General features: G+C 40.8%; 1 protein-coding gene across 1 annotated transcript; it reads right to left on the minus strand.

Moving 5' to 3' along the window:
- Positions 1-13,326: 13,326 nt before the first annotated feature.
- On the minus strand, positions 13,327-22,928 carry LOC120565911 (NAD-dependent protein deacylase sirtuin-5, mitochondrial-like). The gene is made up of 9 exons (XM_039812030.1): positions 22,152-22,928; positions 21,373-21,485; positions 21,092-21,225; positions 20,028-20,250; positions 18,537-18,624; positions 17,175-17,228; positions 16,915-17,038; positions 15,831-15,946; positions 13,327-14,338 (listed from the first exon to the last, which is right to left on the minus strand). Exons 2-9 carry the CDS (start codon positions 21,473-21,475, stop codon positions 14,266-14,268), a joined length of 915 nt encoding a protein of 304 aa, XP_039667964.1. The 5' UTR covers positions 21,476-21,485; positions 22,152-22,928; the 3' UTR covers positions 13,327-14,265.
- Between the last annotated feature and the right edge of the window lie 798 nt (positions 22,929-23,726).

Below are 23,726 nucleotides of genomic sequence, written 5' to 3' on the forward strand. Positions count from 1 at the left end.
ATGTGTGACTCTCCAAATGCTGCACTGTATTCCTCGGTCTGTTTTTTCAGAACACACACACACACACACACACACACACACTCCCAGGCAAAGCAGCTGTGAGCCCCACTGCTGATTATGTTATTGACACTGGGCAGGAAACACAAGTGGAAGCATGCCTCATCTGAGTGTCAAATACACAGAGGATGAGGCTGCTCCATCACATTAAATGACATAACTAGTTTACATCAGCGCTGCTTTACTGCGTTCAGGGAACAAAACTGATGGATTTATACAGCGGAGCCTCCAAGGTTATAATCGTAAACGAACGAAATAACGAAAACTAGGAGGGAAAAAAACATTCTCGTTAACTGAAATAAAAACTAAAAACGAGGCATTACAAAAAAACGATAACTAAACTAAAACTGCAATGTCTGTTTGCAAAACCAACTAAAATAAAATAAAATTATCGAGTAAATGTCCTTAGTTTTTGTCTTTGTCGATGTCTTTCATAGAGCAAATAACGTTATATCTTTCCAATCATGACATTTCCCCGTAGACATGTATAGTTTCCGACTGGGAACCCAGAAATGTCAAATTGAACACAACGCGTCCGTGCCCCTCGCCTGGCATCATGGCGGTACCGAAAGTCGGAAGAAAGCGCCAGAGTCCTATTTGATTATGACTGTGTGTCAGATAAAAGCAAGTGCTTTGCAGTGGAAGGTGGTAAAATATGTGCACAATTTATTACAGGGACAAATCCCACAAATTTGAAAGTACATTTGAGAAGCGCACACAAGGAGGCTAACCTAGCTTACCTTAAAGGTCCCATGGCATGAAAATTTCACTTTATGAGGTTTTTTAACATTAATATGCATTCCCCACACCTGCCTATGGTCCCCCAGTGGCTAGAAATGGTGATAGGTGTAAACCGAGCCCTGGGTATCCTGCTCTGCCTTTGAGAAAATGAAAGCTCAGATGGGCCAATCAGGAATCTTCTCCTTATGAGGTCAAAAGGAGCAAGGTTACCTCCTCTTTCTCTGCTTTGCCCACCCAGAGAATTTGGCCCACCCATGAGAGAGAGACATCATGGCTTTCAAACTAGCAAAGTGGCAGTTGGTCAAGGCCACACCCACCTTGCCCCCCCCCCTCAATAGCTACAGACACAGAAATGGCACATCCTAAGGAAAGCTCATTGTGGGACTGGCTCTAGTGGCTGTAATTCTGCACCAAGGCTGAATTTCGGGAAAGAGACTTCAGATACAGTATTAGGGGACCACTAAGGCCTATATAAAAGAGACTTCAGATACAGTATTAGGGGACCACTAAGGTCTATATAAAGAGACTTCAGATACAGTATTAGGGGACCACTAAGGTCTATATAAAAGAGACTTCAGATACAGTATTAGGGGACCACTAAGGCCTATATAAAGAGACTTCAGATACAGTATTAGGGGACCACTAAGGTCTATATAAAAGAGACTTCAGATACAATATTAGGGGACCACTAAGGCCTATATAAAAGAGACTTCAGATACAGTATTAGGGGATCACTAAGGTCTATAAAAGCATCCAAAGAGCACCATGTCATGGGACCTTTAACAAGGTAAAGGAGAACGCAAAGCCCCCTTCCCCGAAACAGAAGCTAACCTCGGTACAGGGCTTGGATGTATGGGGCCAGGGCCAGGCAGCATGACGGAGACAACCGTAGGACAGAGAACACTACAGGCATGCTTTCACCGGCGACCTGATAGCTGCTGGTTAGTAAATACGCAGGAACACCAAAAGTGGGAGGAAGCGTGGGTTAATATGTGGATTGATACTGGGATGTCTACACAATTGCATGAGTCGATTGACTTCAACAAGTTCGCCACTTTACTCGAAAAAAAATTCTAAACACCTGTTCATGTCTGTCTTCTTTAGTCTGTTGGCTATTTAGGTTTTTCCCTGGTACACATCACTTACACATTTTCCACTTACTGCGGAGTCTTGCGTAGACTGTTTACATATTATGACCATATGTAGGCTACATTTTATGTACTGGTGTTATTGTTGAATACATTGTGAATATATATTTCTAAAATTGTATTATGTTTTTGTCGAGTTATTATTACACAATACTTTTTCTGACCTTTTTGAATCCCCCGACAAATAACCCATATTACAAAAAAAGACTAAAACTAATACAAACTAAACTAAAACTAAGCATTTTCAAAAAATAACACCTAAACTAAACTAGCAAACCCGCGTTAAAAACTAATTAAAACTAAACTGAATTTGAAAACAAAAAGTCAAAACAAAATAAAAATAAAAACTAATGAAAAATGCAAAACTATAATAACCTTGGGAGCCTCGCAATCTATAAATCGTTTTTTTGTATGTGCTAGAATTGCTAATGCAGCGTGCTGGTTTTCTTTGTTGTGTCTGAGTGTCTCCAAACCCCCGGGGTCCGTGCTACAACTGATGATTAGCATTTACATAATGAGCTAAATGTTAGCTGCTGCCCTAAACTGTTAATTCTCAGCTGTAGGGGGCAAGCTGACCTACACAGAACCAAACAGGAGGGCTTGGGGAAAGGGCAATGTTGAAGTTCAAAATGGCTGAAATCTCAAGAAGCTGGAAGTCTCTTTAAAGTAGAGGTCTAGTTATATTCTTTACTGTTTTATTGTCAACGCAAAACATGAATAGACCCCAAAACAACAATGAATTGATCCTACCAACAAGTCGTGTGTGTATTAAAGCCTGATATGTCTTCTACCTCTGTGCCATAGAGCTATATTGTCAGTAAAACAAAGTGAAATTACTTTCACAGTAAATGAATAAATGCTCACTGTACTTCATTTTGACTCAGTCCCATACACACCTAACCTGACTCTGCCAGATGGATTGCTTCGCATTTGCTCGGCATATCCATCTGGGAACTTTCCATTGGAGAACTTTTGGGAAGGGGCAAAAATCCTGGTTAGCTGATTGGATAAACCATCTGTCTATCATCACCTATGTTGGTGATAAACGGGCCAAATCAACCAATCAGATCAAACTCTTGCTGAAACCAGTCGGGAGAAGAGCAAAAACATCTTTTCCTCCGAGAAAATCCTCCAGTGCCGTTTTTTGCTCTTCTTCCAATGAAGGAATACTTTCTAATTCGGATAAAACTTGCGCGATAGCTACGCTCATCTCATCCGTGGAAGCCGCCACGTTGTTTAGACTGAACTTGTTTAGTCGCTTCTCGTTGCGTCACACCTAAACCTCAAAACCAACGCTGATTGGTCGGTCGTTTGGCAAACAGCTCCAAATTTTCTCTATCTCAAGATGCCAGACTGATCTGCGAGTGGAAAACTGGAGCTCGCCAGATCAGGACGGTCTCAAGAGATTAATACACACCGTCCTGCTGCAACAAATACTCACTAAAGCAACAAATATGGATTAATCCGTCACTGAAAATAGTCCCCAACAAATGCACTATTGTCGGCTTTTTTAAGAAATTATTATTATTATTATTATTTTTTTAGAAAGTGAAACTATATACATATATACCCGGTTTTAAAGATGTACATCTTCATTAGGAACCAATGGGCTTGGGCTGAGAGCCACGGTGAGGAAGTCAGAGAGTTCTGAGAGATGGACCAACACGTAAAATATCACCAACCTGTAACACCTGACGAGGGAGAGCCTCCTCGGCTAACTCTGGCTCATTTGCATTTTTCCTTTTTTTTTCTGTTGATCATCAAACACTGTCCCTAACCAATAAAGAAACAATAATCAATGAGTGGGTGATGTCTCTCGCAGGCCGATAGAAATCAGTCCAAGTTCCCCAAGCCTCCTCAGAAAACATTTGGCAACGGCCACAAAAAGTCTTTTTTTCACATTTATTAAATCATTTAACTTATCAGTGTTCTGTGAATTGTGTCTTTATGTGGTTTAGATGCTGCTTCAGACATGATTCTGGTGGAGAAATGCTAAATCAAGTGTGTTTTATGCTTGTATACATTTTTTTTTCTTCTTTTATCTGTGGAGCACTTATAGTGCTATATTAGTTTTGCTTCAACAATCAAAGTCACAGAAATTTGAACTAAAAGATATCATAACAAGACTTCCAACCCCAATTTTCAAACTGTAATTTGTGCAATTTTTTTTGTATTTGTAAAGTGCCACCTCCTCCCCAGGAATACAGTGCTGTGTGTTTGAAAGCTCTACAAAAGCTAGTAAGTGGACCTTGAGTTGACTTTTTTTTTGTTGACATTTTGGGAAATACACTAATTTGCTCGGTTGTTGAAAGTTAGATGTGAAGATTGATAGCACTGTACGCTAAATATGAAGCTACAGACAGCCACTTGTTAGCTTAGCTTAGCAAAAAGAATAGAAACGGGGAAACAACTAGCCTGGTTCTGTTCAGATGTATTAAAATATGCCTCTAAAGCTCACTAATTAAATCATCATATATGCTGTTTGTTTAATCTGTACAAAAACCAAAATGAACAATTTGCAGGGGGGGGGGGGTCTATTTCTGGACTATTTCTTGGATGGGACCTTTTAAATAAATTCCCAGAAAGAAAAAGCACCAGAGCATCATCTGTTTCTCCATTTCTTTGCTCCTCTAAACAAAACCCAAACGCTCTGCCTCTTCCTTGTCTTCCTCCTCTCTATCACAATCTGGCTTCTTAAAACACAGACAGCTTGCCCGACCGCCTGGACTAGACATTCGGCTCTGCTTGTCACTTCACATCTCCCTCGTCTTTGTCTTCCCTCCTCTCCTCGCCACCTCTATCTGTCTCGCTCCCTTCCTCATATTCTCTCTATCTGTCCATCTCGGCCCTCCTGGATGTGTTCGTGCTGGCCAGTAGAGATGTCCTGCTTTTAATTCTTCAGCTGGGGAACCAGGGGAGCAACACGAGAAGGGGGGGGGGCGCTAAGTTTAAAGAGTGGGGGCTCTGAATGTAAACACTGGCACGCACAGCAGCTTAGGAGAACTATTAATAGAGCGATCGAGCAAGCAAGAGAGAGATAGACCGAGAAAGCTTTGCTTACGGAATAAAAATTGCTCCCGATAGTCAGGGATTAGTGCTTCCCTGGAGGATTTTCACTCCAAAACCCAATCTGGGGCGATTAGGAAGAGCACCAGCCTCAGTCATCTTAATTTATTTAAACCCTGCCCAACAGAGAGAGACAACATAGATGCATGTTCACACTCAATAATGCAGAAATATACATTTATACACACGTATGTAGCTGGCCGAAGCAGAAGATGAAGCAGGATGAGGGTGTTGTCAGTTTGAAGAAAAACGGAAAGTAGCCTATAGAAATAGAAATTTGGTACACACTGAGTGAGCTAGTGCAGTTGTAGAACTGTGTGTTTTGGTTGGGCATAATTGGAAGACACACACACACACACGCACACACACACACACACACACACACACACACACACACACACACACACACCATTGTGAGCCAGCAGATTACTCAACACCTGATCCTGCTAAGCTTGTTAAACAACACTGTTCTGCAGCAAACACACACATACACACACACACACACACACACACACACACACACACACATGGAGTGAGGTGCTAAGAATAACTCGTACAAAACAAAACAGTGGAAACATCCTTACCAGTAAAAATGGCTCACATTCACATATCACTATCAAATGAAAAAATGAAATAGAAATTGCTAAATTTGGTCATCTTGGGGACAGAAAAACATCAAAACAAGCTGACATATACAAACTGCCATGTCTTCGGCTTATGAAGTTAAGGCTAATGCCAGGTTTAGACCGCACAATGTCAGCCCAATAATGGGCCGACCGAAGCTTATTTACACTCTACTACACCCCCATGTGGTGTGTCGCAGTGTAAGAAAACCGATGTTGTTGTCGGTCCTGTCAGGTGGAACAGTAAAGTCGGTCTGGTGATACCAAACACATCTTGCAGAGACAAAGCAACTTCTAGCTGAATTAAAAGACAACCCGCCCTGACAAAATATCACCTCATTAAGTTGTTTTGGCAGACAGTTGCCTATTTACATTTCCAGCAGACCCAGAGCAACATTATCATCCCATTGGAGTCGTGTCTGTGTCCCCCTGATGGATCTAAGTCCAATATTCACTCTATTGTAAGCTCTGGTTTGGTCTCCACCAACTCCTGAGAAAAATATCTGTCTCTTTAGCTGCGACATGCTCCACAGCGGCTTTATCAGAGCTTGTAAGTTTATTGTAAGCTTGTAAAAAAGTAGGGACATTTTTGATTATGAGCATATGTTTGGACTTTATTAACATTTAAAAAAAATGGTGATTTTGTAAAGTGTCTGCACTTTTCTTTTTGAACATTAGGGCATTTTTAGAAAGTTCCAACCTTTTGCAAATTAAGAATATATTTCAAAATTGTGATCAAAGTGAGGACCTTTTTTGAGAGTGAAGAGAAAGTGTCTCCACTTTCTTTTTTTTTTCTTTCTTTCTTTTTTGGAACATTAGGGCATTTTTAGAAAGTGAAAACATTTCGCAAATTAATATTTTTCAAAGAGAAGAGATTTTTGGAAGGCAAAAACATGTTTGGATAGTGAGGAAATTGAGGTGGAAAGAGAGAAATATTTTGCAAATTAAGGATCTTTAAATAGTAAGGGCATTTTGGAAAGTGAAGATATTTTGTCCACTCCTCTTTAAAGAACCGTTTGGGGTTAAAAATGGTTCAGGTTAGGGTTAGTGCGAGGGAGTGCATTTAGTCAATGAAGGTTCTCTTGCAAATACAAACGTGCGCATAGAAATATCAGCATGCACACAAACATGAAGACGTGCACTGATCACTTTCCTTCAGGCTAATTCTTACATTAACTGTAACTCTAAAGTTTCTAATGTGATGAATAATGATTAACACTGAAGACTTCCTCCAACTTTCTATCCGTGCGGACACACAAGGTCCTCACAAGAAGAGAAATCTAAGAAAGTACAGTGTGACACACACACACACACACACACTGTACATCCTTCACAGTCATACTGCAGATCCTCTGGCTAAAGGTTTTTTTTTTCCCTCTCCAGAATTAATTTAGTATAAGTTTTCCTGAGTGTGAATTAAAAATCGACAGCGCTGAGAGTTGCAGGTATGTTGGTGGATGGAAGAGGAACCAAAGTTAATTCACTTTCACACGTTTGCCAAACGAATGAATAAAATATGATGTTCCAGTATGAGGAGAAGGGAGGAAAGATTCTGTAATTGGAATTTCTGTAGACTGAACGAAAAGTTGTGTGGAGACAAATTATTCACACGCACACACACACACACACACACACACACACACACACACACACACACACACACCACTGTGAGCCTCATTACCAGCAGATTACTGATTACTTACACCTGATCCTGCTAAGCTTGTTTTACAAAACTGTTCTGCAGCACACATGCGCACACACACACACAAAACCAACACACACACGCACACGCACACACACACACACACACACACACACACACACACACACACACACACACACACACGTACATATTGAACATTTAATCAAGTTATTCCATTAGGTAACCCAAGGTCTTGGCATACACTCCATCCTTGGCATTGTGGGAATATGAACATCTAAATTAATTAAAATAGGACAAAAATGCTCTGTGCAGTCATTTGCTTTTTAAATATGACTCTATATATACTGATTTCCACAACTTTATTCATGATCCACTGTTACTTTGCATTTCATTTATTTCTATTTTAACGAGCCTAACTGCTGCAGAAATACAGAAAGTCAAACATGCGGCCGAGGTGATAATTCTGAACAAATACTAATAAAATATTTTCAAATGTTTGCACAAAATAAAGCTGACAAACTTCTGGGAAATCGGCTACACTGCCTCCACCCTCCAAGTCACACCACCACTCGCAGACACACGGATAAACACCAGCCCCTGTCCATTAGAGGTCACATTTGGGCGCACAGCTCATAAAGCTGGTGGCAGGGGGGGGGGGGTAACCATAGTAACGTGGTTGCTGGTGACAGAGTGACATTGACGGACATGTTTACCGTAACCTCGCATTGGCCTTGGCTGAAGAGGAATGGACGCTGTAATTCTTCTCTTCATTGTAACACTTGTTCTAGCCCGCCACCATGGTTTACATCTGTGACTGAGTGACAGAGAGAGGGGGAAGAAGTATTCAGATCCTTCACTTAAAGCCCCTATGTGCAGTGGTGCTTCTAGACCATTTCAAATGGAGGGGCCAGATGGGACCACATGCAATTTTAGGGGTAAGATTAACCATACATATAACAATAAAAAACAAATACTCGTTATTCACATGAATAATATTCCCTCTTTGGGGATAAAGGTGGGGTTAAAATGGGCCAGAGTTAGCGGGGCCAGAGGGGGGTCGAGGCTTAATATTACGGGGGTACTGGCTACCCTTGCCCCCCCCCCCAAAAAAAAAACCTGCCCTTGCCTATGTGACACATTTTATCTGTTTATAGAGTCTTTCAAATTATTCTGGTGGCATTGATCTCTTGTTTGTTATGTTAAAGTAGTGTATGATATCTTACAAAAAGTTGTGCGCAATTCTTTGTGCCGTTATCCTACCAATGTCACCAAAGCACCATGAGCGATCAGTGCACCTGCACTAGCCCCTGCAGTGCAGAACCTGTTTAGGCAACAAACTACTTGGTAAGGTTTAGGAAAAGATCGTGGTTTGGGTTCCAATAAGTAGTCCTACGTTTGTTACGTAACTTACATATGTGGCGTTAGTTAACTATGTAAGTTACGTAACAAAAGTAAGTTAAACGTTGACTTTTGCTTTCACACGGGACACGAACAGTGGTATTGTGAAAGTCCTGTGTTTGTTGACCCATCCATCCACCCGGATATCCTCCCTACATGGACGTTTTCGCTCGTTATACTAGGTCACTGGACTTCCTCCTTAGAGCCAGCCATGCACGTCCTGGCTCAAGATGACATGGGTTATCTACAAATTAAATAGTGTCATGTGTTCATGTCACTCTTATGTAGATACCTTCAAGTAAAGTGTTACCGATGCTTCTAAATCCTACAGATAAAGGCCTCAGGATAATGTAGAAATACCAAATAAATATTCCATTACCTGTAAAAGTCCTACATTTAAAAGTGAATCTTTATGCTACACCGGTAGGTGTGACTATGGGGACTTTTACACCTGCCTCATTTAGTCTGGTTGAATCTCACTAGAGTTCGTTTCCCCCCTTGGGCAGGTGTGGATGCAGAAATCGCTCTTGGATGCGCACCAAAAGCGGACCAAACGATCATACCAATATTTACTTTCTGGCTCCCGCCCGAGACACATCTGACCAATAAGCAGAGGGATCGTTCTTGCGTGGTTTGTAATGACGCATTTTGGTACTCCTGGATTTTCTTTTTTATGTGTGAAAGGGGAAATCACTCCAAGTTTACAAACTCATCCACTGATTCGGGCCAGAGCACACAAACTATAGGTGTGAAAACACCAAGGTCCAACTAATCAGGGCTGTGGTTGGATAGTGTGACTCCTTACCTCATATTTCTAAAAGTCTGGCCGCTGACCGTTGACCATGACACATTTTGTGATCCCTCTCACTGCCTCTCTCCATTTCTAATCTTCCACTGGTTTAAACTTACACCTCAGTGTATACCTCACCCTATTTCCCTGTTTTAACCTCAAATACTTCGTAAGTGATGGCAATTCATGTGACCTTTAAGTTTAATGGAGTATAATCAGAGTTATGAGCTAAATTCACATAAAGAGGGTTTAATGTAGAACAAGTATTGTCTCATCTCGTGGGGTTTTTGTAGTTAGAGATGTTATGATGTTATGTTATGAGTGGGGTTGAAGCATAAAGCTGGAAAATGGTTCTCCTCACTGCTTTGACAGCTTTTTGATGGGATGAAATTATATTTGGTAATTTGAACTAACCATTGTAAACAGGCCCACGGTGCAATGTCACAATTGGAAACAATGATAATTCAGTATGTTAAATGGCTCCTACTGTTCTTCAGGAATAGCTATAGATAGATATGAATGTGTATATCACAGATGCATTAACTTTAGGTAATGTTTAATTAACACCTTATGTCGATATGTACCTTGTTGTTTAAATTCAGACAAAAGCCAGAGTGTAAAAACCCCAATTTGTGTTTATTCGGGGGGTTATGCATTGAATAATTCTATTAAAATGCAAACAGTCGTCTAGAATAGCTAAAATTGTACGTGAACAGAGACTGATCAGGGCGGTGTGTTTATAGGATAAACTCGTATTTTGAGACTCATTACACTCTGACCTACATTTTTCCTTTCCTTGCGTTGTTTTTCTTTTCCACCTTATTTCCCTCTCTCATATAGCCTCTCTCTGTCTCTCTCTCTGACAGGCCTAGCTGGCAGTACAACTCAGATTGGTGTGAAATCGCCGCCTAACAGGCGGGAAATTGGCTCTGTTATTTTTGGAGCAGAGTCATAGGGGACCGTCGGACCATCATCCTCTCTCTAATGAGCAGGTGATGGAGGCGTAGCTGGGGAGGGAGGGAAGGAGGGAGGGACGGACGGAGGGATGCACGGCGTCTCAAACAGCACACACATGGCAGATGTACAGAGAGGGAAAACACCTCTGCAAAAAGGTAACTGAGAGAAAGAGGAGAAGGAAGAAAAGAAGGAATGAGATGGTGTGATGAGATTTCTTGTGGCTAATTTGACTGTCCCCATCAGATTAGGGGGGTTGGTTTTGTCTAGAGCAGTGGTTCCCGAGCTTTTTTTTGCCTGATGTAACAGCCGTCATGTATCCAGTAGCCCTTCATCAACACCTCCTATCATGCTCCAAATGGATCCTACACATTAAAAAGGGATGTTTTTAAATGTTTGTTTCAATCTCACATGCCGACATTTCTTGATGTGACACCCGTATCGGCAGGCTGGCTTCTGTAACAAAACAACGATGAAAAATAAATCTGTTTTATGATATGACAACGCTCCGGTTTGTTTAGGTTCAGGGAAAGATCACAGTTTGGGTTCAGATTACTACTAATAGTCTGGATCAACGGAAGTACATTTCCAGGATTAAAACCTGACATCCTGCGCGTGAGCCACACACTCTCTGTGTAAAAATCCCTTTGCTACAGGAAACAACAAATGTCGAGCTAGCAAGCTACACGCTAAAAATGGCAAGTTTTTAAGAAAATTTGAATCATGCAAATAGGCAGGCCTGCTTGGTTCTTTCGAGTAATGTCTGTAAAGATTTACAAAGAATATGTTTACAGCATTTACTCTTTAACTGGAACGTTTTGTGGACCGATTGGTGGGATTGCTGTGATTTAACCATGTATCCAGCTAATTTAAATAGCTCATGTTACTGTGTTGTTTGAACAGTTAACTTCAGCCAGAGATGGTTTAGAACCAGTATATAACGGACCAACAGATCCCGTTGCTCTGGACGGAGACCAGTGAAGGATATTAGAAGCACTTTTCCGGTGAGCGCTGAGCGTTACTGCGCAGCCTCCAACTGAGAGAGACGACGTAGATGTGACGTGAGCAACCTGTCTGAAAGTTGTAAGTCTTCTGGTAGCTGTGCCAAGAGAACTCTCAATCATTCCCAATCTACGGAGAGCGTAGGTATATTTAAGGAGATAACATGGACACAGGCTAATTATTGCTAACTAAAATGCTAGTTAACGTTAGTAATTAAACTTAAACAGCTAATGTAAGTCGAAACTGCCTGCGAGCTTCTCCTGTACTATACGGTAATTCCTCTACTGTGCGACAGTAAGTCGCGTGGTTATGACACAATCGTTAGCCTATTTTTACAAAAACGTCTGCTACGGAGCCATAACGTGAGGTACAAGGTAATGGAGCCTTTTATACATTGTCGTGTTTCTTTAGAACTAAACAATGGACAAAAAAAGTCTTTAAACGCTTCAGATGTAAAGTTATTCGCTGTCAAAGTGACATCAAAATGAATGGCAGTCAATGGGATGCTAACGTCGGGTGATCGTTTGGTAGCATCAAAATGGCGTCATAGGAGGTTCGAGTTCTGAAGCGAAGCTTACCCCCTTGTTTAGAACCGAGACCGAGACGCCTCAGAGTAGCTTCCTGTATCTGTGTCACGTGGGCTCTGCCACGGCCACGCCTCTTTAGGAGACTAGCGGCAGGTCCTGTGTGTATTGATACCAATGGGGGAAGTGAACGTGAACACAGATTATGAGCGATTCTTTCGCCCCATAGTCACCAAAGAATATATTGGATATACATTTTTCACAAGCCACATATCTCCAGAACATTCTGACACTAAAATGGCGAGATCTGGCAACACAGCTAAGCTAGCGTCAACTAACGTCGTGAACGCCCTAACAAAACTAATCTCCGTGATGCTAAATATGTCTTTTATGTGTGTTAATATCTAATGTTAGCAAAAGAACCTATTAATAAATTATTTAAATATAACTTTTCATCCATCCACACGACGTTCACTACACGCTAAAACGAGGCCACGCCCGTTAAGAAGACAGGAAGTGTGTACCATTTCATACCATTGGAGCTTTAGTATAAAGGATCTTTGCTTCAGCTAATATTCTATGTGGCGTTTTCTTTTGCAGGGTACAAATGTTCCACTAAAACAAGTTCCTTCCCAAGACTGTTTTGCTGAGCCACCTTCGCCGTGTCCGGAGCTCAGTGCCGATTGTGATTGGTTTAAAGAAATGCAAACAACTTGGTGCGTTTTTTCCCCCCACCTTCTATCCAGGAATGTACGTATGTTGTAGCCAGACCTTACTCCACAGCGCTGTGGAGATAGGTCCGGCAATGCAAGACTACGGTTACAACAATAAACAGATGGTTAAGGTTAGGGAACGATCGTGGTCATGCTTTTCAAAAACCTGTCAACTGTCAGCAGTAAACTGGAAATTAACAGCAGTCTCCTGTGTTTAAGTCTTATGATTTGTTAACCCATCCATTCACAACACAAATTTGTGCATGTTTGGTATTATTACCAAAGATTATTTTTCAAATTAGGTGATCTACTCCACACTCATTCCTCATGCCTCTGGTAACTGCAGGGGTGGCATTCACTGTTATAAAGAACAGTCCCAGTCCCATAATGCACAAACACACAGCGCTGGCCTGTGCAGCGTGTGTTTATGTTGAGACAATGGAAGAAGTCAATCTAATCTTTAGCCAAAGCAGAACAACGCCTACAACAGAGAACATATAGTACTGTACAGTTAATACACACTCCTACACTACTTCCATCACCACACACTGCAGATCATTTCTGATTCACACTGTTGCATCATTAACAACTCATGCGGTTTTAGATACATGGATGCACAGATTCTAAAGGAAGCTCTGCAGAGACACTTCAGTTTATAAGAGTATACATTTATTCATTTCAAATGAACATACTGTTTCAATTATGTCCAAACGTTAACATACATCTCTTCATGACTGGCTCAGGGAACGCACAGTCACTGGTTTCCCTGGTTTAACTGGAGCTTACTCACCACTGGAAGGCATCATGCACATATTCATCACGGTCCATACATTCAACACCACATATCCCAGGCAGAGCCCACAGATCCTTTGGAAGGGGGCGTTTTTTTCTCCTGGAGGTGTAGTCGCTGATGCAGCTGTAGCTTAACACTGCCCCCTACTGTCTGACATTCAGTATCCATTCAACGCAAAAGGAGTGATAAAGTTGCCCTACTTGTGATCATATTTAATCCATACTCAATGCTATTTATTTGTGTCACTGCCTTTTTCAACATTGCCTTTCATAAACAGCATGTTACAACCCCCTCAATAATCAAAACTGGCCAGTGCAACCACCCTAAAAACCTATTATAATTTCCTTTACATAAATATAGACATTTGAAACAAAACTTGATGCAGAAAAGGCACAAATTGTTGCAGAATAATTCACCAGAATGCAGGAAATTAAGTGTCTGATATGCTCAAAATTTGAATTTCCTTAGCAGAAAATAAATCAGTTCAATCAATCAATTTCACCTAAGGAAGAAAAGAAACTATTTAAGATAGAAGCCACAAAGACAAAATGCATTCACTTGAAATTAAATGTTTACAATTAAAATAAATAAATAAAATATGGTCAACTTCCTTATCATTGTATATTTTATCTGTGTGAAATCTTGAACAGACAGTTTCCCCTTTCGTCTTTGAATTTGTTGGCCTTATTTTTCATGAACACAGTCTCCACACTTTTTTTATTTTTGGTATTTGTACCAATAAAGATCTCCAGTGTTGGACAGTCATGGTCTGTGTGCAGCTGACGTCCAGGACTCATTCCGGTTCGGTCTCGTGGCGTCCCAGCGCGGGGGGTAACGTGGTCCCACAGGGGCCGTGGAAGTGGAACCTGAAACACAAATATTATAAGAAATGTTGTCTATGCTGTAGGGATGCACTGAATCCAGATTTTTGGGGTTTGGCCGAATACCGAATCCTACTCCCATCCTCAGTCCATTAACACAGTAAACACCTTAATGATTAAACAACGTCCAGTGATTTTTACTTTATTTTAACTGTAAAAAAACTAAAATATAATTTCCCCAATTGCTGCATGAATGGCTTTGGCTCGTGGGTGATCTGAGGCCCACTGTTTGTTCGGTGTAGGGCTAGCAAAGCTGGTAATGGTCGTCTGGTTAAGTTTTTAGCTGTGACTGTCCTTGCTTTGCCGTACCTGAAGTTGCTGCATTTTGGCTGCGAGTTGTGCATGAAGGAATCTACAGACAGTAGATTCCTTCATGTATTCTTTCGGATGTTGCATACGCAAATGTTTTAACGACGGCGATGTTGTGTATTGTTTAGGGTCCTTGCCACCAGCAGACATTGCAAATTGAACATGTAGCTGGACTTGAATGGCCTTCTTCTGACTGAAAGTACTGCCAAACAACAATTTTTCTGCTCCCGAGTTCCATTTTCACTTTCTCCTACTGCATTTAACGGTCCACCTGCGTAAACACCTTCCCGTAATCAACGGTGGCGTCATTACATCGACCAGCATAGCGTGCGTAGTGCAAGCGTAGGGTTCGGTGGAAAACCAGGCAGAAACCGAACCCCGTCAAAAAGCCCAATATTCAGCCGAATCCGAATCCTGGATTCGGTGCATCCCTGCTATTAATGATAGACCGATTTTATCGGTCACAGCCGATACGCGGCTGCTGCGTTCGCCAATAGTTTTTTCCCGGCATTATTTACAGACAGGCGTCCACAGGCAGCTCTGTGTTGCTGGAGACGCTGCAGTTCACGTGCAGACCATGCACTGCCCCTCCCCCACTAGCACTATGGCAGTCTTAAATTACAAATCAAGCACTTTATTTCAATGGCTACTTTTCAGGTTTATTGTTTTGTTAAATTATTTAAATGTGTTGACAAAGGACATTTTGTGATGACCTGACTATATCTGTCTTATAATATGTCAGCATCATCAAGGCTGTGTTGTAGATGTTTATGAAAGCCTTTTACCCTTGCACAGTTACCCATATGCAGTGCACCCATCCATATGATGCACATTGCACACATCATTTGGGTGATATGAATGTAAGATGATTGCAGAAGTGACACTGATCTGTGTTTTTGCTTATTATTTTTAAAGAAATAGCAGAGCAGATTATGAAAACAAATCCAGTGTGGCAGGGTTTACATTTTTATGATGTAAATTGAGGGAGCAAAAGCAGTATCGGCTCCAAATATCGGCTCAAGAAAATCGGCATCCCGTATCGGTCATCGGCTAAGGCACTAAAAAATCCATATCGGTCGATCCCTACCTGCCACGCTGTAAACGTGGTATTAGTTAGGGATGATTAATGATGCGAGTGTATGACTGTGTGACATTGGTTGACACATACTTGAAGCGCATGGTGGCCGGTGTGTCCTCCATGTTGAATTCGGCCACAGGGACACCTCTGGCTGCCACCTGAGGAGCAAACATGGCCGCTGGATACACAATGGACGAAGTGCCAACCTGCAGAGTGAGATTTTATTGAAGATTTGAAGTAATAAAGTAAACGCCTTACATTAATGCAAATCCTATTGAACATGTTCTAATATTCTATTTTATATTATGTGAACATTTGCACACTCCTTAGTCAATAGTTTGCCCATTCCAACATCTTTGTTTATAACACCGTCCAGCTCTTTTCATTTTTTAAACGGATATAGTTTACATATTTTTTGTTTAACTTGCAGTAATAGCTTTTTCTTTTCTCTTAATATATGCATTGGACCGTTATGCATCAAAATACCGAGGCAAATTCCTTGTATGTGAAAACCTACTTGATTCTGATTCTGAACAGTGAGTGAAGGTAAAAGTTCAGGTGATAATTTCAAAGTTCCTTTATTTTCAGAAAGCGTTAATAGAAAATGTCTACATTAATGACAATATATTAGTTTAGTATGCCAGTCTTGCTGTCAATGCAACATGTTTTACCTTTATACAGTACTAAATTTAACATCCAAAACGTTGAAATTCCTCCAAAAACCATGGGGAAAAAAAAGATATCTTCAGCAGTGTTGTACACTTATTGAGTATGTAAATAAAAGCGGTGAGTACATTAGTGAATTTGGCGGTAGTACTGATGCACTTTATAATTTTAGGTCACTTTTGGGTATATCACATTGACTTTATATTAATTTCCTGGAGACTTACCCTAACCACTGACCCAAAAATCCGCCTTCTCCCACACAGCTTTTGTCCCCAATTGGACAAGCCATCCCCAATTAACTGGCCTTTAGTCTGAAATGGGTCCCCGAAATTTGGCTAAGTCAGGAACACACACACACACACACACACACACACACACACACACACACACACACACACACACACACACACACACACACACACACACACACACACACACACACACACACACACACACACACACACACACACACACACACACACACACACACACACACACACACACATACCACGAGGCAGAGGTCACAGCTGTCCAACACGTTCTCTGCCTGGGTGAGGATGTCTGAGTCCAGACTCTCTCCAAACCAAACCACAGCTGGTCTCAGGAGACCGTGACAGCTTTTCTGCTCACACCTGAAAAAAAGACAGACAGACAGACAGACAGACACACACAGACACACAGAGACACACACACACACACTTTGTCAAAATAAATAACCTCATTTGAAAAGAGCAGAGCACTAAAAGAGAACATGAGCGTGTGACTTACCTGGGCAGCTGCAGAACAGGGATCTGGGCGTCATTTGTGTCTGGGTCTGGAGCTCTGGGGAGGCAGTTTGATATATTCATGTCATGTAATACTCAGGGCCCTTTCTTGCACCCGGCACAAAGCCAGACGCAAGTGTCTTTGCTAGTTTAAGATCGACGCAGTTGTCAATTTCCCGTCTCGTCGTTTAAATAGAAAATGCACCTGCGCCCATCTTTGCACCCATGGGTGTGCTGGTCTTACAGGGAGGTGTGTTCAGGTGCTCAGGTGTTCAGGCAGCGGGAAGTGATTGCGCCGTTGAACAAAAACCTGGTCAAAAGTCAATAGCGCAGCATTTAATTCTTATTTTTACTGCAAATTAGTAAAATGTGCCTAGGCTTATGAACAGCACGCGCACACTATGCTTGTTATACACACACACACACACACACAGGGAAGTGCAGCAGCACACAAACATGCAAAAGATTACAAATAAAAATATTACGGTGCAAATCCGCCTGGCTTTTAAAGGGAATGGGAGATGACACTGATTGGTTTACTGCATGTTACGCCCAAAACACACCTATGATTAATGAAGACTCTAAGACTAACCCTTTTGAACCATGCGCCCGGCGCACGGACCCTTTTTTCCACCATCAAACTAGCACAAGTGGATTTGGACACGCCGTACGCTTAGATCGTTAAAATAGGGCCCTTAAACTGAGTCCCTAGCTGATATTTATATTTTCCTTTATATAACAGCTGCACAGTGCACACTTCAAATACATAAAAATTAGTAAATCCAAACCATTTTAGGGAAGATATGGTTGACAATTTAATAGGTTTACATTATGTAATATGTAAGTAATTAAATAAACTTTAAAAAATATCATGAAAAAACACTACAAACATAGAAGTCCTGACCACAAAGATAGATTAGCCCGAAAACAAACATCCAAAGTGATACTTTCAATTACTAATTTATTTAATTGTATGCAACTGTATCTTATTTATTCATCTTTTTTTCTATTCCTTTAAAACCCTTTAATTTACCTTTAACACGGTGAGACGTTTACATCATCTTTATGACTGGAGGTTTAATCAGAATCACTGTTAACAGTCCGACTGATTAGTGGAACATTTCAGCTATTAAAAAACGTCAATTTTAAATGTCAAAGTGACATTTCATTTCGGTCACAGATTTTCCTTTTCACCACGTCGTCAGCTGTTATTTAGCTGCCGACATCTGACAGACTGAAACAGGCTTTTTTTGTTCCCTGGCATTTTGTTGTCAAATGAATACGATCAATATCTCTGCTAACACATTTTCACGTTGTTGAGGAAAACAGTCCAATCCAACCGAACAACACCTAATGAAGCTCTTACCCTTTGCCCTCCAGAGCGTCACAGATGGGGCTCTTGTAATTGGCTGCTTCATGACCACAGCTCATACAGCGGGTTTTAAACAGACTTCCTGGATTAACAATACAAGAGACAACATTTTAGTGTTGAAACAACTCAATTAGTCGGAAGACAGAAAACTATTTCAACAATCAATTGTTTTGTGTAATATATCAACAAGAATGCCAAATATTTGTAAGCCCCAGCTTCTCCAGTTTGAAAAGGTCTATTAATCTTTAAAAACTTAATTTATAAAAGTAAATGGGTAACACTTTACTTGAAGGTATCTACATAAGAGTGACATGACACTGTCATGACACATGAACCCTAACCATAACAATAACCATAACTTGTCACAACAAAAACCGAATGACACTTACTAAAAGAAGCGCTATGTCATAAACGTTTGACTTGTTTATAATGTTTATGACACGGTCATGACAGTGTCATGTCACTCTTATGTAGATACCTTCAAGTAAAGTGTAACCAAACAATTTTCATACTTTTATGACATTTTATGGACTAAACAATTAATCAACTATTGAAAATGATCAGTGGATCAATCAGAAATGAAAGTCGTTAAAAATAATTATTCTCTTAATTAATTATTAGTGCCTATAAAATGTCAGAATATGGTGATAAGTGCTCATCCCGAGTGATGCTATCCATGTTCCTGTTGTGTCTGAGCAACAAGGAAAAGCAGCAAATCCTCAAAATCTGGAAGATGGAACCAGAGAATGTTTGGCATTTTTACTTGAAACATTACTTTTTAAAAAGGTCCCATGGCATGAAAAAAAAAAAAAATAAAATTTTTATATTTTAAAAAAAAAAAAAAAAACACCCCGCCGGCCTGGGGTCCCCGGTGGCTAGAAATGGTGATAGGTGTAAACCGAGCCCTGGGTATCCTGCTCTGCCTTTGAGAAAATGAAAGCTCAGATGGGCCGATCTAATGAGGTCATAAGGAGCAAGGTTACCTCCCCTTTCTCTGCTTTGCCCGCCCAGAGAATTTGGCCCACCCATGAGAGAGAGACATCATGGCTTTCAAACGAGCAAAGTGGCAGTTGGTCAAGGCCACACCCCCACCTCCACCTTGCCCCCCCTCTCTCCTCCTCAATAGCATTTAAAGCTACAGACACAGAAATGTCACATCCTAAAGAAAGCTCATCGTGGGACTGGCTCTAGTGGCTGTAATTCTGCACCAAAGCTGAATTTCGGGAAAGACACTTCAGATACAGTATTAGGGGACCACTAAGGCCTATATAAAAGAGACTTCAGATACAGTATTAGGGGACCACTAAGGTCTATATAAAAGAGACTTCAGATACAGTATTAGGGGACCACTAAGGTCTATATAAAAGCATCCAAAGAGCACCATGTCATGGGACCTTTAATACTTAGCAGAGTATTATATATATATATATATATATTTAAAAATAGATTACTAGATATTGAGTATCTTCAGCGGTTTCTACTTGCCGTGAATTTCCAGCATGTTTTTGGATCCGGGGCGGTGGAGCTCGTCGATATTTTGAGTGATGACTGTAACCTGACGCCCCTGTTTGCTCAGTCGCTCCTCACACTCTGCGATGGCCAGGTGGGCGGGGTTGGGATTTTTTGTGAGCATGACCTCGCGGCGGTAATGGTAAAACTCCCAAACACGGGAGGGATTCCTGGAGAAGGCCTCTGGGGTGGCAAGTTGCTTAAAGATGAAAAATCATGAGAGGGTTGTTGGAAATGTAGGCAAAATAATGGAAGACAGAAGAAACAGCAACAGAGACAACTGAGCACAGAGCCGTCTGCACAGCACTGTTTCAGCTTCAGAAATGCAAAGAAGTTCCCAAAGAAGTAGGTATGTGGGTATCAGACTATTTTTAGTCGCAGTTTTGTTTGATGCAGTTGGAGAAAATGTTTTCGTATCCTTAGGTGGGCTGTCAGCTGCTATATAAACAGACAAATTAAAATTGAAATCCCCCAGGAGGAGCTGGAAACTGTTGGAGAAGGCCATCTGGACTAATTTCCTTAGCCTGTTGCCACTGCAACCTGGCCCCAGATAAGCAGCAGAAAAGTATGGAAAGTAAAATTTGCATTGTAGAATACACTCAGTTGCCAGTTTATTAGGACCATCGAGCTAAAACTAATGCAATCTACTACAACAGTCCTGCAATAAATCATCCCCTTACAAAGATTACACTGTTCGGTTTTTGTTGAAAAAGTTTTAGAGAGTTCTTTATTCAACTTTATGATAATTTCGGAGCCTGTAGTTTGTGCTGCTGTCATATTGAAATGCATTATACTTACAGGTGTATAAAATATCAAGTAAAATACGGTTCAATAATATAATATATTCCATCTTGTGAAGGGCTCATTGCATGGTTGAATATATAGTCCCACAAAAATAAATGTGAGTCGCCTTCAAAAAATATCCCAAGGCACACCAAATTAAAATGCCTTTATTTTACATGGCAATATGTATTTAAAATTACCAACGCTTTGCGACCGACATAGGTCTTGATTATCAATATGATAATATAGTTGCATACCTGTGCTTGCCATTGTCTCCAGTAGCCTCCTGCTCCTCTGAAGGTTGGGACTCCGCTCTCTGCACTCACCCCTGCTCCAGTGACGATGGCTATATTCTTCGCCTTGGAGAAAATCTCCCTGAATGCTGCCAGGTCTGAACATAAACACGCCCAGAAACACAAATAACATAACACACAAAATGACAATAATGAAAGCTAATGGATTTGTGGAAGACTAATATAATAATTGCTCGTCAGGATGAGCACGTAACAGAAGCAGAAACGGAAGGAAAAAGGAAAACCTGAACTGGGTCTCGCCATGTTTTGGCTGCCCCGCTGCCGTTTCAGGTGGACATACAGGTGAGAGTGTATTAAGCCTCTACAGGACCGCTGGAGCACAATCATCGGGTTTTGGCTAGTAGGGAAGAAAAATATGACACGTTTCACAATGGAAACAATTGCCTCCGTTGTAATCACAGATTTTACAATTGAGACTTTTCCACACTAAGCTATTTAAGCAAGCAAGTAGATCAGAAATGTCACTTCCGGCTGCCATCTTTGTTTGGATTAGCAAAAGAACTTGGGAAACGCGATAAAGGTTTGTTGTGCGGTTGTTGTTCCAGCCTAATAGTCTTCTTCAGTCGATCTGGAAATGCCTTTGAGCTAAACTGAGATAAACTAAACCACACCAATAAGGTACATTAAGGTGTTGTGTCAGTAAAATTGTGACGCTTTTGGGATAGCTAATGCATTAATGAATTTAACTGTAACATATTGCACGATACCATCGACATTTTTAATGCAGCACTTCTGATCAAAAGTATTACAGATTTCATAATAACACGCAGGCTTGTTGAACTTTTATTGCATATATGAGACTAAAACTATTTAAAGTTTCACTTTATGAGGTTTTTTAACATTAATATGTGTTCCCCCAGCCTGCCTATGGTCCCCCAGTGGCTAGAAATGGTGATAGGTGTAAACCGAGCCCTGGGTATCCTGCTCTGCCTTTGAGAAAATGAAAGCTCAGATGGGCCGATCTGGAATCTTCTCCTTATGAGGTCATAAGGAGCAAGGTTACCTCCCCTTTCTCTGCTTTGCATCACAGAGGTGTTGCGCTTCGGCGGTTCGGCCCGTCTTGAAGGGCTGCTGTACGTTTTGCAAACCACCAGATGTCACTGTGTTTCTGTGGATTAAAGCCCCAAAACGTCACATCTTTTTCGGTACAAATAGAAAGAAAGCCCCAAAAACTTCAAAGCTTCATTCACTTATCACTCTAGTTTTCCTACACAATAATAACAAGCATGGAACTTACTTCCTAAATAGCAGTTACCGGAGCCTGTCGTTAGCTGGCTTTAACATATGCTAGCTAGCTAAGCTAAGCTAACAGCCGGGGTCAGCAGGTTAAATGGACGTTAGCTAGCAGGCTAACAAGCTAGTGCTGGTATCCAAGGAAACGGCAACGGCTTCACCAGCATGCCATTACGCTGTGAAGTGGCGTGCCCATGGTAATGAGTTGTGGATGTTGTTACAGCTGTGTTTTGCTAACGTTAACTAGCTACTTACCTTGCAGGGCAGCTGGATTGTCGCGATATCTACGAGATCACACGATAATTGCTGTAACTTTAATCCAAACCAACTGGCTCGTCAGGTTCAGCCCACGGGTGCATTAAGAGAGCTTCAGCCAGGACTATCAGATGAAGTAGCTAAGCAGGAACTCAGTCGGGTGTTCTCTCCTCCGTGGATGTGTAATACGAAGGTTTTCTCTCATTCACCAGCCCAGCAGCAGTAGGAAGTGGATTGGTGTGTGACGAAATGAGCCTATGAAGAGGGTCAGCGAGGTAGTTAGATAACAACCCCAACAAAAACTAGACATGACCAGCAGAGGGAGCATTTGTACTACAGTCTTCTTTTTTTTGCTGCATGTGTGAATTTCTCTTTTTGGATCTGTAGTAGAAAATTCTTCTTGTACCTTTTGAATTATTTTTCATTTGATTTTGATTATTTTACTTTTATTCCAGATTGTAAAACTCTATTACATAGTAAAAGTCCTGCATTCAATGGATGGAACTTTTATACTTTTACTTGGTAACATTTGGAATGCAGGACTTTTACTACGTAACATAGTTTTACAATCTGGAATAAAAGTAAAATAATCAAAATCAAATGAAAATGTTGGTTATGTAGCTAGTTGTTATGAACAAACAAAAAATAGTTCAAAAGTACAAGAAGTTGTCTTTTCTACCTACAATGATGTCTCGGGGCTCCGTACGTTAGGGGCCAGTGTTACTTAAAAAAAAAAATTATTCACATTCCAAATGTATTTAAAGTCCAAAAAGTATAAGCACTGGCCTATTTCAGAATGTATCATATTATTGATTATAATTATTCATGCATTAATACGTAGGCTACATTGCTTCAGTGTTGCAGCTGGTAAAGGTGGGGCTAATTACTTATACTGCCAGGGAGCTTGTGAATTTCACCAAGGGATCAATAAAGTCATATCTTAACCTAAAATAATACAGTACATCATAATGTGTTTGATTATATTTTGTAATATAAATCTGAATCTGCAAATAATGTAGTGGAGTAAAAAGTATAATATTTCCCTCTGAAATGGAGAAGAAGTTTAAAGTTGCAGAACAATGGAAATACT

This window comes from Perca fluviatilis, chromosome 9 (genome assembly GCF_010015445.1).
Source record: "Perca fluviatilis chromosome 9, GENO_Pfluv_1.0, whole genome shotgun sequence".
NCBI lineage: Eukaryota > Metazoa > Chordata > Actinopteri > Perciformes > Percidae > Perca > Perca fluviatilis.

What these genes read in the sequence shown, in the direction of transcription:
- LOC120565911 (XM_039812030.1), bottom strand. Translation starts at nt 21,475, where the DNA reads ATGATTGTGCTCCAGCGGTCCTGTAGAGGCTTAATACACTCTCACCTG. An exon ending in GACGCTCTGGAGGGCAAAGG is followed by an intron (nt 17,229 to 18,536) that starts GTAAGAGCTTCA and finishes CTGCCTCCCCAG; the next exon opens with AGCTCCAGACCCAGACACAA. An exon ending in CCGGCCACCATGCGCTTCAA is followed by an intron (nt 14,339 to 15,830) that starts GTATGTGTCAAC and finishes TTTGTGTTTCAG; the next exon opens with GTTCCACTTCCACGGCCCCT.